We start from the raw sequence: 15514 nt of genomic DNA on the forward strand, positions 1-15514 counted from the left end.
GGGCCTGACTGGGGCGTGGCCCAGCTTGGCTGCTTCCCCAATCAGCCAGCCACAGCCCTCTCCAGGGCTGCTTTTAACCCCTTCTATTTTAGGAGCAGGGTAGCCACCCTGCTATATGGGTAAAATGTTCAAAAGCACACAAGTGGCTTAGGAGCCTAAAGCTCCTGGAAAGTCAGTGGGGCTTAGGCTCCTACATCACTTAATCACTTATATGAACATATGACCCAAATACACATTAACTGCTCAAAAACTTTAATGCATAGTAAAGGTTGCCCAGTGGTGCCTCGTATCCTTCCAGTTAGCTAGCTCTGCACCAAAAGTTAGTGCAGAGCTAGCTATCTGGAAATACTATGAACACTCATGTTAGGGGGGCTCCAGCCTATCCGTTGATTAAATAACCCAGCAACTTGTTTTCCTTTGATCACACTCAGTCCCACAGTTCGAGTGAAAAGTATGAGTTATGATTACATTACCCTAACTGCTTACTAGAGTCTGTTTTCCCACTTTTTTTTATTAATGCTAATTTCCTTGACAATACTTTTAAAGTAAAATCAAAATCTGTATGTAAATGAGCCAGACTTTTCCTGGCTTCCTAGAGGAAGCTTTATAGTTCTCCACCCTCAGCAATATAGATTACCAGATTTCTGATAGAAAATTGAAAATAAATCATTCAGGACTGTTTGACAGAGTTATAATAAATGTTTGAAATTTCAGTGAAACTTTCACTAAAATCCTGCTTTGTTTGGCAGAGAGTGGTTGTATTTACTGTGCCATGAAATGTTGAACCCCTATTATGGACTCTTCCAGTACTCTACTGACAATATTTACATGCTGCAAATCAATCCAGACTCTTCTATCAATCCTGTAAGTATTAACATTAGGGCAATAATCATATGTGTTAAACTTCAGTTGGAGCTCAACCGCACTTCTACTTCTGTTTAATAATTGTCCAATCTTAAGAGGGTAAACAATAAAGCTTTGTGATGGGATATGAACTAATGCGATAGCAAGTTTTAGACTGATTACCAGGAAGTAGTATGTGGTTTATGGTATGTCAGCACTGCTGTGTGCTGTCATGTGAGCTGCTTTGGTACTGTTAAACACCTGGTCCGTTAAGACCATATGCATGGGTGCAGCTTCTCTTAAATACTAGGGTTGGGAAGTATTGGAAAGTGTAAGCACTATTCCTTCCTGAACAATGCCTAGCCAACAAGTGGAGTGGCCCCACATACTTTGCCCTCAGTCAGAGAAGTCAATATGAGACTCCATTTAATAAAGAATTAAACGAGGGTAATATGATGTCGGTCACCATGGGTTTATGGAACATAGATCCTGTCCAACTAATTTAGATTTTTATGAGATTACAGATTTGGTTGATAAAGGTCATAGTGCTGATGTAATAAACTTAGACTTCTTTAAGACATTTGACTTGGTACCACATGACATTTTGATTAAGAAACTAGACTAGTACAGTATTAAACGTGACATACACTAAATGGATTAAAAAGTGGCTCATGGACAGGTCTCAGTACATAATTATAAACTGGTGATTGTCATTGAGAGGGTGTTTCTACTGAGGTATACCGAGATTAGTTCTTGGCCTATACTATTTAATTTTTTTTATCAGTGACCTGGAAGAAAACATAAAATCATCACTGATAGTTTGCAGATGACACACACATTGGGGGAGTGTAAATAACACCGAGGACAGGTCACTGATACAGAGTTATCTGGGTTGCTTGGTAAACTGAGCACAAACAATATGCTCTTTAATATGGCTTAAATGTAAAGTTATATATTTAGGAACAAAGAATGTAGGTCATACTTACAGGATGGGGGTCCTCTATTCTAGGAAGCAGTGACTGCGAAAAAGACTTGGTGATCATGGGGGATAATCAGTTGAACATTAGTTCCCAGTGTGACTCTGACCAGAAGGGCTAATGTGATCCTTGCATGCATAAACAGGGGAACCTCGAGTAAGAGTGGGGAGGTTATATTACCTCTGTATTTGGCATCTGGTACAGTCACTACTGGAACACTGTGTCCAGTTGTGGGGTAAACAACTCAAAAGGATGTTTATTAATAAACAGGATAGAATTCTGAGAAGTGCCAAGGATACTGATTAAAGAATTGGGAGCTATGCCTTATAGTGAAAAACTCCGAGCTCAATCTGTTTAGTTTAACAAAGAGAAGATTAAGGAGTGACTTAATCACAGTTTATAAGTACCTACATGGGGAACAAAAATTTGATGATTGGATATTCAGTCTAGCAGACAATGGTATAACAAGATCCAATGTCTGGAAGTTGAAGTTAGACAGACTCAGATGGGAAATTAACCTTTGGAACAACTTAACAAGGGTTGTGGTGGATTCTCCATCACTTCCGGTCTTGGTTTAAAAATTGTATGTTTTTCTGAAAGATTTTCTCAGTTCAAACAGAAATTAATTCAGGGAGGACCTCTGGGCTGTGTTATGCAGGAGGTCAGAGTAGATCAGCGTTTCTCAAATGCGGCCACTGTGGCTGCATGTGGCCACCAGGGGCTTTTCTTGCAGCCACAGCCTCCTGGGCTGTGATTTTTTGGGGGGGATCCCTAGTGTAGGCATGACTTACACCTCATGCAGTTAAATCAGTGACTAAAATCCCAATGTTGACAAGTTAAGATGGCACTGTCCAAGAGGATGTATTGGAAGAAATTTGGCCTCAGGTTGAAAAAGCCTACTCCTTAAAAATTGAGGCAAACCTGCAAGCATAAGCAACATGTGGCTGGTCTAGAACTGGATGAAATGAGCTATTTGCCAACTTCCAACAGAAGAAATTATCAATAAGATTTAGGGGTGAAGCGGATAATATTCTACTTGATGAGCATTTGATTTGTTTGGATTTTCCCTTCTGCTTGTATTTCTAAAGGGTTTCTTTGGGTTCATATTTTTGCATTTCTTTTTTCGATTTTGGACCCTTCAGATGTTGTTTGGAGACCATTCCAAATTAAGTTGATCTAGTTAATTCATTAGATATCGTCTGTGACATCTTATCATTAAATGGCTCTTTTGTGCTTGGTCATATGACAGTAGGTGAAATGATGACTCTTTGGGTATGTCTACACTGCAGTGTAAGTCCAGGGTTAGCGGGACTCGCGTCAGCTGACTATGGGTTAGAAAACCCGGGGCTCGATCATCTACACTGATTGTCAACTGTACATTAAGAATTTTCTACCCCAGGCTTGAACTCGGAGCTCTGGTGTCTGCAGTGCACCATGCAGGCCTGAGTCCCACCAACCATATCCCAGACTTTCCAGTAACTCCTGAAACGTGGCAGCTTTAGCCCTTTGACCATGGTGCAATGTGGGAAACTTGACTGCCCACCCTGCATGTTACAGGAAATTTGAACAGCTAGCTAACACATCCTGCCAAGCAATCATTTTGGTCTCTGTGCTCCCAGCTGTCAGAACCAGCAGTGTGTTGGCAGCACTTCTCTTGCTTGTGCTTTCACTCCTGTGTCAGGAAACAGGCAGAGCTTCCATGAGAAGCTGGTGGACATTTCAGTGGTGTTTTCTGGCCCACCAAAGGCACCTGACAGAGCTTATGATGGAGGCGGAGGAAGAAAACAAGGAGAACACAACATGGTAGACTTAAAGAGGCTGATGCTGCACATTCAGTATAGCTGCTGATGCCCCCTACGTAGATCAGCTCTTCTGGAGTAGAGCCACAAGCATAGACTGGTGGGACCACATCATCATGCAGACAGGATGATCAGCAATGGGTTCAGAATTTTCACATGAAGAAAAGCTACATTTCTGGAACTTTGTGAGCAGCTTACCCTACCTCTCCCCTACCCCCACCCACACCTCCCTCCAGCATAAAGCTACACGAGGACAGCCATGCTGGTCCAGAAGCAGGTTGCTATAACAGTCTGGAGGCTGGCTACCCCAGACTGCTACGGGTTCTTTGCCAACCATTTTGGTGTTGGAAAAATCAACCGTGGGTAAAGTGGTGGCAGAGATTTCTGAGGCAATCTGGTGTGTGGTTTATTCCAGCATGTTGAGCATAATGGACATTTCTGAAGTAATTTCTGGCTTTGAGAGAATGGGCTGTTCCTAGGGGTGAGGATGGGGCATCAAAAAGCTCCTCCAAGTGTGGCCCCAGGTTGTGCTGCTCCTGAGGCAAAGCCTCCTCTGGGACCAGTTTCAGCAGCTGTCTCATTTCGCTGGCCTCACTCACTTTTTCTGTTCAGTCTCCATTGCAAACACAGAAAGCTCTCTGATGGTGTGTTTGCAGCTCGCTGGTCAGAAAACAATGCATGGTTTAAATACTGACCCACCAAGCTTCTGTATTACAGCAAGGAGCAGGGGGGCGGATGCTTCCATTTCCCTGCAGTCAGCTGGCGGTTCTTGGGATAAAGAGGACAAAGGAAGTTGGCCCATGGGATTGTGGGGTACCTTTGGTGGACTTCTAGGACTTCAGTCAGGAGGCTGCATCTACACTGCAAAGCAGAAGGGTTTGAACCCTCTAATACTGCAGGAACCTAGGACTCTAGGTCTGAACCAGAGCCTGAGAGAGTTGTGTGTAGACAGAAGGGAGTATGGGCTCAAACGTGAGTGAGCCCAGGCTAGCATAGCAGTGTAGACATACCTCCTGGTTCCCAGCAGGTTGCAAATCCTTGGATACAAAGTCATTGCTACTGGCATAAATGTAGCCACAAGATGTCAGCAGTGGACTGCTTTTCCAATGATTTATTCTTTTTCTTCTGTGTCCCCTGCAGGATCACTTATCATATTTCCATTTTGTTGGTCGGATAATGGGTTTAGCTGTGTTCCATGGACACTACATCAATGGGGGTTTCACAGTTCCCTTCTACAAACAGCTGCTGGGGAAACCCATTCAGCTATCTGATCTGGAATCTGTTGACCCAGAACTGCACAAGAGTTTAGTTTGGATTTTGTAAGTACTATTCATTTACCAAGTACTTAACTGTAGAAGACAGAGCACTAGACCTCAGGGGTAGTAAGATATCACATTAAAAGAGAGCCTTCACAGTAGAGCAGATTTTGCAAAAACACGCAATTTCCTAGCCGCTGCTTCCCAATCCAAGAATTGAAGGTACTTGTGAAGGAAAGCTCTTATACAGACACCGCTCCGCTCTTGCTGGATCCTTCAAGGAAATCCTAACCTTGTCCTTAGTCACCTAATATTCAGTTGTGGAAATTATTTATATCAAAATCTAATGAATTCTGTGTGTGATTGCTTGGGAAACAACCAGTGAGGGAGTGTGCCCTTGGTTCTACTGTTTTAGACATACATAAGAAATTATCTTTTATAGTCACATCCTCTTAGATTTACTCAGATATATATGAAATTCCTTCAGAGTTTCATTGGTCATAAGACAAATCATTTTTATCCATGCAGCTTTTCCTTTTGTGTTCTAATTCATTGTCAATTCACCAGCAGTTCAGAAAGTTACATGATCTTCCTCATACTTTGCGTTGAAATCTGGCAACAAATCAGTTAATTATATTTTAAATATAACAATTAACTGTCTGTTTACTAGCAGGGTGTGCCAATCTGATAGAGAAAAGGGAAACTAACATATAGGTTGGGCTTCTGAAACCCACAAGGCTATATATGAGAGAGGCAACTTAGGAAACAGTAAATGTAGGGCTTATGAAAGATGGCAGATGGACCCTTCACTCCACAGATTAACTTGCTTAAGTATTCAATAAACAACTGGTCTGTGTGCATCAACAGACTGGGGGGGGGGGGGAAATGTCAGTTTTATCCTTTTCCTTTTAATTGACAGAGAGAATGACATCACCCCGGTGTTGGACCATACTTTCTGTGTGGAACACAATGCTTTTGGGCGGATTCTGCAGCATGAGCTCAAACCAAATGGCAGAAATGTTCCTGTTACAGAAGAGAACAAGAAAGAATATGTCAGGTATCACAGGAAGAACCAGCTGCCCCAAACATAACAGGAAGGGGTTGGAAAAGATGAGTTCTTTATACAATTCTTAGGATCTGAAAAGTGAAGTAACAAAGAGTGCACATTTAGAGGGAGTTCTGAAAATTGTTTTTAGTGAACAAGTGTATGTTTTGTTTAGGACTTGGAGGAAAAAAGATTCACATAGAAAAAGCACGTTGGAAAATCCTTTGCTTTCCTGAAAGTTCCCATTTCCAGCCCATCACAACCACTTGTGTCCATTATAATGACTCCTCCTTTGTCTAGGGAGGAATGAAGACCTTTCTCTGAGCAAGTAAACAGTGTTCCTTCAATCAGGCAGAGCAAATTACTAGAAAATAACTCCTTGGCACTTAAGCCCCTGCAAAACCATTGGAGTGAAAGACCAAGTTCTGTTCTGAGTTGTGGTTCTCTGCATGGCAGTAGCTTCTGCTGGCACTAAATCAGTCTATTCTGAAGGATAAATAGGTCTAAGGGTCTTAGATTTGGGGACATTTTTGCTGCAGGATTTATAAGGTATAGATTTATGGATTTTAAGGCCAGGAGAGGACTAGTATAATTCTCTAGTCAGGGGTTCTAAACCTTTTCCATACCAGACCCACCTTCTATTTAGCAATATGGGAAGGGCAGGTTATGACCACCCGATTGAGAACCCATCATCTAGTCTAATCTGCAGCATTGCACAGTACACAGAATTTCATTCCATAATTCCTGGATGGTGTCCAATAATTTGTGCTTGAGCTAGGTCCATCTCTTTTTAGGAAAAAATCCAAAGAGAATTCAAGATCACACCTATATCAAACGTAGAGAGCAGGTTCATATTTCTCCCTTAGTTGTTTATTATTATACATATTAATTCATTGCTGCTTTCAGTTGACTTCTGTCCTGTTACTTACTGATATTGAAAAACATGACTAAATTCATTTTGGGATTAGACTTCTGAGCTGCTGCTTAGCAGACATGCCTAAAAGTGGTGATAGGTATTTGAAGGGAGACTGATGGTTGAGGGCAGAACTTTAAGATTTTTTTTTTTCAGAAAATCTGCAACACCTAAGTACAGAATAATACTTTTTTTTGAGGCATTTCAAACATTAATTTACTGCTTTCCCTTAGGCTGGGAATACAAATGCTCTGAATTGATGGGAGATGTAACGAATGATACAAACAAGATCCAGTGACCTATTCCCAGTAGCTAGTTAGTGCTGACTTTTCTGGCCTGATTTTGTATGAAGTTTTCATCTTTATATACCTTCCTGACATACCAGTGTAATTTGTATATGTGCCATAAGAGCTAGGAGGAATAAATTGAGTTTTTTTAAAGTTAGTTCTTGTTTTCTTTGTGTTGATATGGAACTGGTAGTTATGGAAGGAAAATGGTCAAAAACGTTTTTTCTGTAAACACAGTTTTTTGTCTATCCAAACCATAATAGGTCTTTGACCAAACTTTTCTACTCTACTAATATAAAAAGGCCCTGTTCTAACCAGCACATTGCTCCTAACTTTCCATTTTGGGCTTTTCCCCCCCAGGTTGTATGTAAACTGGCGATTTATGAGAGGAATTGAGGCACAATTTCTGGCTCTACAAAAAGGCTTTAATGAACTTATTCCTCAACACTTACTAAAGCCTTTTGACCAGAAGGAGCTTGAGGTACACGTGTTAATCATTCAGAATGACTTTATTTTGTGATCAGGATGACCCATGAGCAAATGTTTAGAGTATTAATGTAAAAATTGTTTTGCCCTTTTCAATTATAATGAACAGTACTAGAAAGCTGTGTCATTTTAATCGCAGTTGCTAGTTTGTTCTGGCTTTTTTGTACGTGTAAGATACTAGCATTACGGCTAGGGCTGTCTAAAATGGGAGATGTTTAGACAACATGTATTTTTACCAAGGGCTAATGCTGGAGGGTGGACAGTTTTGTTTTTTTCAGCAATAAGACTGATTCTATATTGCAGATCGCATAAACAGGGAATTGAGAGGGTCTAGCTTGTTAGCCTCCTCAGAACAGCTTGTCTTCTGTAGTTGTTTACAATCCAGGTCATTTATTGACGCTACACAGAGCAAAAATTAGAGCACTTAAAATGAAAGCAGAAAATTTAAGTATAGAATATACAGAAAAGACCTGGACCTGTTATTTAAAACCTGAATTTCAAAATGCAGCCACTTAAAATAGTATTTTTTCTTTATATCACATTCATTTATTTCTGTTTTGTGTTCTTTCAGTGCAAATGGTTTGCTCCTTTAATAGTAAAGCTGATGTTCTCAGCTTGTAGCTTGCGGACCATTGATGGTCCTGGAAGCACTTGCTAGCAATCGGCATGCCAGCTAGTCACATAATGCTATTTCTTGTTTCAGTCTTCTAAATTGCCTTGAAAGGCAGATAAAAAATGCATTAAAAACTTTGTAGCAATGGCAGCATTTGTTTATATGGAAAATATCACAATGTTAAATGAATGTCACTGAGAGGGAAGGGTGTCTACAGATCATGGCACAAGACAGATCCATGAGACAATACTCTTTTTTAAAATGTGGTCCACCACCTGAAACAGTCTGAGTACCTTTGGAGTATACAATATCATTAATTTAATTTTAAGCAATTGGATCTTGTATCCCCACTTCCTTATCACCACTCCAGCTGGTTGGGACCGTGGCCTATCATGACTTTTTCCCACTACTCAGCATTCCATTTTCACTTATGGAAGAGAGATGAGGAATTTGTTTTGTAGTCTATATTAGAGATGATAAACAGAATAATGTATAGATATATATGCCATGGCACAGTTGGCAGTAATCTGGTAAGATCTCACAAATTAAGCAGGGTTTGGCTGTAGTCATTGGTGGGATGGAAGACCTCCAGATAAAGTGCTATGAAAAGTGGTGTGTATGATTCATTAGGTGACCCTCATTTGCCTAAGTCTGAAGCTCTGGTATAGTGTAAGGAGTCTCACTGTGCTTTTCAGGTTACATGTTAAAAAAAAACAAAAACAAAAAAAACTAGTGATAATTAAAGTAGAGGGTTGGCTCTGGTTTCTTCTCCAAAACCCAGTTTAGGTAATTGCATTTGCCTACCTAAAATCCACTTGCCGTTTCAATTGGAGAGCGTATTCACCTCCTGTCTTGAGCTGTTTAGTAGCATTACTATATACTGTGTACCAGAAAATTTTTTCATTGTGGGTAAAATGATTTGTGTATGTGCAGTATATTACAGTTTGTAAAGCAGGTTGGGGTAATAGATATTAACGTAAGATATCATTTCAGTGCCTGTTGCTTTAAAGTGTTTTTTAATTATGTAACAGCTAATAATAGGAGGCCTGGATAAGATAGACCTGAATGACTGGAAGTCAAACACACGTCTAAAGCACTGCATGGCAGATAGCAATATCGTAAAGTGGTTTTGGCAAGCCGTGGAAACGTTTGATGAGGAAAGAAGGGCGAGGCTGTTACAGTTTGTGACTGGATCCACACGTGTCCCTCTTCAAGGTTTCAAGGCTTTGCAAGGTGACTGATGTGGAGTCTGAGTTAATGCATAGTCGTAGAAGGCAGTAAAAGTTGTTCCATATTCACTGCACAATAATAGTTGCATGTCAATATGTGGCCCTAGAATTTAGTAATCTAATTACTGAAACCCTGCCCTTGAATTGAAGTTCTCATTTTCAACACCTCTGCCAGTAATGAACACGTTAGCAGTTGCCAGTAGTGAGATGCATTGACAAGTCTGTATTCCTGTTATCAGGTAGCAGTTCAGTTGGTGTCACCACCAGTACGTGCCAGTCTCCTGAGAAGACTATTTTCCGGCATGGTGTAGTTAAAATCATTGTATATACAACCACTGTATATTTAAGTGCATGAAATTTACAAATCTCATAGGGTCCCTGAGTACACATGAACAACTTAAACTGTTTCTTAAATGAAGATTTTATACTCTGACTCAAAACCTTTGCTATAAGTATTTTTTTTATTAGACTTCGAATGTATTTCCCGAAATTGCCTTTCTGGCAACAGAATTTCAGTGTCTTAAGCACATTATGAATGGACCCATTATAGATACATGTTGGCTGAGAATAAATGGAGCCTTGCAGACGTAGTGTTTTGTGTGCATCTCCCAAGTGCTGCTTGCCCTAACACCTCTCCCGTTTTGAAAACGGGGAAGCTCTTATTTAAGTAAAAACCCATATGTTTTCTGAGGGCCATGTTGGGTGATATCTTTGTTCTTAACAAAGCTACTTCCAGCTACTTCCCCAAAACCCCTGGGCCAACTCTGCACTGACTGGTGTGCGCAGTTAACCTCTGGTACATTCCTGCTTGAAATCGGAATGAATTCCCTTCCTCCCCCAGTATTTGGCAAATTCATTATGTATTAGAACTGTGTTGCTGAAGTGCGTTAACTAGAATATATGTCTGTAAGGTTCTACAGGCGCTGCAGGACCCAGGCTGTTTACCATCCATTTGATAGATGCAAATACAGACAACCTTCCAAAAGCCCACACTTGGTAAGATGAAGGTGTTGTTAAAATCTGCTGCCTCTTGTGTTGGTGCACAGTATATTAATGTATTTCCATTTGTCCAGTCAAGTCTTCACAGATAAAGGGATACTCATTACAATAAATAATCAAAGACAATGATTCAGTAATTCCATGTATTCCTTGTGCAGCAGTACAGTAATGGTGTTCTTGCATGTACATTTAGCTATAAAATTAGAAAAAAGGTACTACTAATACGTTTGCAGAATTGAGCTTCAAGAGAATCTGAGATTAGCTTTTGCATAGACCAGCTCTCTCTCTCTTGTGTACAGGAAGCCATTTTAATAGGTACCCTAAATATTTTGGCATTCAGAACCAAAATGTAGGAAAACTCTTACTTTGAAGCAACACTTTCAATAAATTATCCACTTAACTGCTGCCCTAATATGCCTCATACTTGGGCCAAAGTATGTAGCCAGTGCTGCCCTGTATGTTAGGCATGCTGCTGTCTGACATTTCATTGGACCTCAGACAGCAGTAGCATTGTCTTGATACAGGAAACGCTTTGAATTCAGTAACTTCTCCCCCTGTTAGGCGAGGAAAAAGTTAGCGTTACGATGACTAAACCAGTGCTTCAAAATGCTTTGGATGCTAGCCAGAGACACGGTAACCTGGTGCCTTTTACATGTTGCAGGTGTTTTCAGGTCAAATATTGCATGGAAATGTTTTTGTATTTTTATTGAAAGCTTTTAACTTTATTCCACCATTGGAATTATACATTATTATTAAGCAAAAAAAAATTATCAAACATTTCACGTGTGAAAGCTAAATTTTTATTTTAAAAAGTGTAGCCATATTAGAGGCAATATTTTTAAAAAAAAAAACTAGGTAAAGGGTAACACTGAACAGTGAAGTTAAACAAGCTCAAATGCTAACAAAATTCCTTTTTCCCCAGTTCACATCTCCCATGTGCAGGTTCATGAACTACAGGAAAAGGTGCTAAGTAAGCCCTAATCTTGTTTAATTTGGTCACTGAAACAGCTAATAATTTTCACCTCTACCACGGTTCATTTTATAGAGTACATCTTTAAACATGGGTTAACTAGGTTTTTGCAAGTGAAATGTTTTGGGTCATATACAGCAATGTTCATACTGTTATTTTCATCTTGGCTAGCTTTAACCGGATTGACATTCCGCCTTATGAGTCATATGAGAAGCTTTATGAGAAGCTACTGACAGCTGTGGAAGAGACATGTGGATTTGCTGTGGAGTGAAGAGGCAACCAAAGGAAACAGACACTAGCTCATGGACCACCAGATCAAAAGCTAGAAGAAGCTCGCTGTGAACTTCCTGCTAAGCTGTCTGAAGCATTGGAACACTAGACAACTTAGAGAGATGCGGTTGTTTCCCCTCCTTTGTTGGTGGGGGGAGGGGGCTTTTGGTGGTGGTTCCCAGCCATTTTCTCCCCTTTGTTACAATAATCCCCACCCTCTTCTTCCATCCCCATAAAATGAAATGCAGCCAAGTTCAGCATTTGGCTTTGATTACACCAGATATTCTGCTAGACTTGTAACACATATTGTGATAGGGTCAATGACCTGTGGTCTTTTTATAGGAGTATCAATCTGTAGTTGAGTATCTGAGCTTGGTTTGCTGAGGACTTGCAACTGGTAGGAGTACCTGGCTATTTTGTCTTAAAGCAAGCTTGAGCCTCTTGTAGAGTCCAGCAGCTATTGAATATCTGACTGGCACTGGAATTCAGAATTGCACGTTTTAAACACCTGTTAAAACAAATTTCTAGCAGAAAATAAAACTCCATATGCACATGTAACTGAAGTTCTGCCTTAGCAGGAAGCTCTCAGTGAAAGTAGTGGCTCACGTCTAGAAAAATGAAGGAATCCAGGGCAGCTTAAGTGGTGTATATTTCTTTTTGGATGTCCTGGTTGAAATTTAATTGTTTTGCACATGGGAAAAATATTTCTCCTGCAGATTCACTTACCATAGTCTGTCCAAATGTAACTACTTTTCAAAGAAGCTTGGTAAAGAGAAAGCAAACAGACAACATTTTCAAATCAGATAAATCCAAAAAGCTGTGATTTCTGTGCCACTGTTTTATCTGAGAGACACTTGTGAGTTGAAATTCTAAAAGATTTTATGAGGAAATTGCTAAAAGCTAAGCTAATGGAACAAAGTTCTGTTAAGTCATTGGCCTTGTGAAAGGTGTTTTTGAGGGGGAGGTAAAAGGATAACTATATAGTGAATAAAGTCTAAACTTTACGTAAAGCTATTGGAAGGTTTTATCTTTTAAGTTCTATAGAGATGGAAATTACTCCAGAGTGCCACGTATGGCATTTTTTTCAACTATCTGAAACTAATGTTCAAGGTTGGTACTCTAACTCATTTGCTAAAATGGATTCCCAGTGCAATGGGAAACTAAAGCAAATCAAGTACCTGGGTCAAATAACATTTCTTCCAGTTTGCACACCAAGATAAGACAGTATTTTAACAAAATAACATGACTTCATAAAGAGCAAGTTAGCCATCAAACATGTCTAAACATAAGTAAAGCAGACTTGCTTTGTATAGGATTTTCTTTGGCAAGCCTGATTTTTAGAGAGATTCGTTACTGAAACATTTAACAGATGTTATGGTTATGGAATAGTGCATTGGAATTCAGCTGTGGGTCAGAGATTGTTCTTAGAAAATGTCTACTGGAATATTTCTATTTTGTCTTTTTTAATTGAATTTGATAATAGCTTTAAACTGTGATAGGACAAAAAGTTATATACTTGTCAAAATCCTGGAATCTTCCCCCTTTGTTTTATTTTCCATTGACCATAAGTCTTGTGATTTGATGTTGGAGGTGTCAGAATTGCATTCCAAGTATGAAATTGTATAATTTTGGATTTGCACAGTTTGGCTAGAGAAGCTCACATGGCAGGATTTTGTAAGAAAGACCTGTTCAGACAGCTGTATGCAGAGTCTTTAGAATCTAGTGGCACTTAAGGACCAGTTTCTGCATTATGGGTTATTGGGCATGGAAGGAGAAATTGTGTGACACTTGCAGTAGAGGGAAAAATGCAACTTTCTGCAGCCCCACATCTGTGCAGTCTTGTATTGGGTAATGTAATTCCACTAGTCCTGGCTTGTTGAAAATGGCTATGAAATCAGTCACTGCCAATGGGATGTATTTAACCCTTTCAATGCATTTGTATGTGCAATATACCGTAGGCAGATAGGAAAAATCCAAAACAGGTTGTTGCCCCAAAATATTATATGCTGTCTCACGTTGTGGTTTTTTTTCACTGAAAGGGCTAACAATAAATAAATAAATAAACCCACCAGCTTCACACAAAAGCACAGCTGGCTCTCTGAAACCAATCAAGGTGAGGATGAGGGCTCTCAGTCCGGAGAACTGCAAGTCAGCAAGCAAGTTAGCATGTGATAGTTTCTCTCTTTTTAGATCAACACTTCGTTGGTTGCACAAAATAGGCAAGGATTTCTGTTTTGTAAAGTTCTATGTTTTTATATATTTAAAAGCCGTGCTAATGTCCCTTCTCCATGTTGGCAGCAGTGAGGAGAGGGAACTGTCCTCTAAATTACTTAAGCGATAAATCTTTGAAACAGCTTTTCCCACCTCTCCCGTTATGTTGTCTTCAATTTCGTAACAATGGAGCATTAATTTTATATCATTCTGTACATGAATGTGTGAGGGAGGCCTTGAAACTGTCTGGATGGAGAAAATAAACAAGCTAGGCAAGTGTGGGTTTAAAACAATGCTTGGTTCTGCCTAAGACTCACTGTTCTGGTTTCACATCTGGTTTCATGGCCAAGAAATTGTGAAAGACAAGCAGAAAGTTGAGATGAGATGGTGCTGGAGGGAACTTAGTCATTGATTGACTGACTGAGGTTTTTTCTGAGTCTGTTCTTGTCACCTCTGACACCCAGAATTTTAAAGCATCTTCTTTCCCTTGTGGTCTGCCAGCATGAAGAAGATGGAACGTGTTCTCTGCAACAACTTCCGGTGTTTGAACTGGTTGGTTGTTTACAGACTTGCCCAAAGAATAACACAGAAAAGTTTACCGTTCACATTTCACCATCACCCATTTGCCTTGTACACAAATACATTTTGGAGCAGACCTGAGGAAAGTGCAAGTTACATCTTCTGAATTCTTTCTTGTACCTATTCCAAAAGCAAATTTAGAAACTGCTCCAGTGGTACAGACTTTCAGTACTTGCCCTGATATTGCTTATCAGCCGATCCTATACACTCAGGGACGTAGGAGACCACCACTCTGCTTGTGTTTTAAATCGGGAAGAAATGAGACTGCTTTATGAATGTTAGAGTTAACTTGGGCATTATGTTTGACAGAGCCCTGCTTTAAAAGGCTGCTTGTTGGTTGAGATGGTGAAATCAAAGCTTGCTCAGCTGTACATTTTTAGTTCAAGTCAAGGAAGGTGGTTTTGAAATCTAGCAGATTTCATAAAAGTAAAGACCCCACCACCACACACTCTGTGCCCAGGGTCACTGCTGTGTCGCACAGCAGGGTCGCGAAACACAGTATATGTGATTCTGTTTTTAATTTGTTAATTTTTGTTCCTTGACCACTTTATAATGTATTTTTAATTTATTATTTTGTAATGTCTTGTTTAAGTATTGCTGCTATCCTTGTTATTCTTCCCACTGTTTTTATTGCAGATTTATTTTGTGAAAGTTGTACACTAAAGTTTCATTTTATGTCTAAATCAAAGTATTTAAAGAAATACTAGTTCTATTTAATGTGGTTATGGAACCAGCTGGAATAAACAGTGATTGTATAGTAGGCTGGACCCAGGAGGTCATGTTCATTTTTGTTACATATGCAATAAACTCACAACTTTAAACTCTTGGTATCTACCATTTTGTTTCTCAAACTGTGGATAAGAAGTGATGATTGTGACTAAGGGAGTGATGTCAGTCAGCCCATATTTGGGGAATGGTAGAACAGTAGGGAAGGCAACAAAGAAATGGATTTGAAATGCAACTAAACTGAGTATTTAGCAAAGCTTACAGTAGAACCTAAGGTGTTTGACAGTCTGCATCTATAATGGTTTTTACAA

General features: G+C 39.7%; 1 protein-coding gene across 3 annotated transcripts in view; it reads left to right on the forward strand.

Annotated features, from left to right (window-relative positions):
* Positions 1 to 15298, forward strand: part of SMURF1 (SMAD specific E3 ubiquitin protein ligase 1) — a 57645-nt gene extending 42347 nt beyond the window's left edge. For 2 of the 3 annotated variants that reach the window (XM_043523619.1, XM_037910433.1), the window contains 7 exons: positions 750 to 864; positions 4760 to 4938; positions 5795 to 5932; positions 7481 to 7601; positions 9251 to 9452; positions 10360 to 10444; positions 11589 to 15298. In XM_043523619.1, coding sequence (XP_043379554.1) covers positions 750 to 864; positions 4760 to 4938; positions 5795 to 5932; positions 7481 to 7601; positions 9251 to 9452; positions 10360 to 10444; positions 11589 to 11688 — 940 coding nt within the window. In that variant the 3' untranslated portion in view covers positions 11689 to 15298. The remainder of the gene's footprint in view (positions 1 to 749; positions 865 to 4759; positions 4939 to 5794; positions 5933 to 7480; positions 7602 to 9250; positions 9453 to 10359; positions 10445 to 11588) is intronic. The other variant, XM_037910434.2, reaches the window with a different exon arrangement.
* The last annotated feature ends 216 nt before the right edge of the window (positions 15299 to 15514 follow it).

The sequence above is a fragment of the Chelonia mydas genome, chromosome 10, assembly GCF_015237465.2.
Source record: "Chelonia mydas isolate rCheMyd1 chromosome 10, rCheMyd1.pri.v2, whole genome shotgun sequence".
NCBI classification, from domain to species: Eukaryota; Metazoa; Chordata; order Testudines; family Cheloniidae; genus Chelonia; species Chelonia mydas.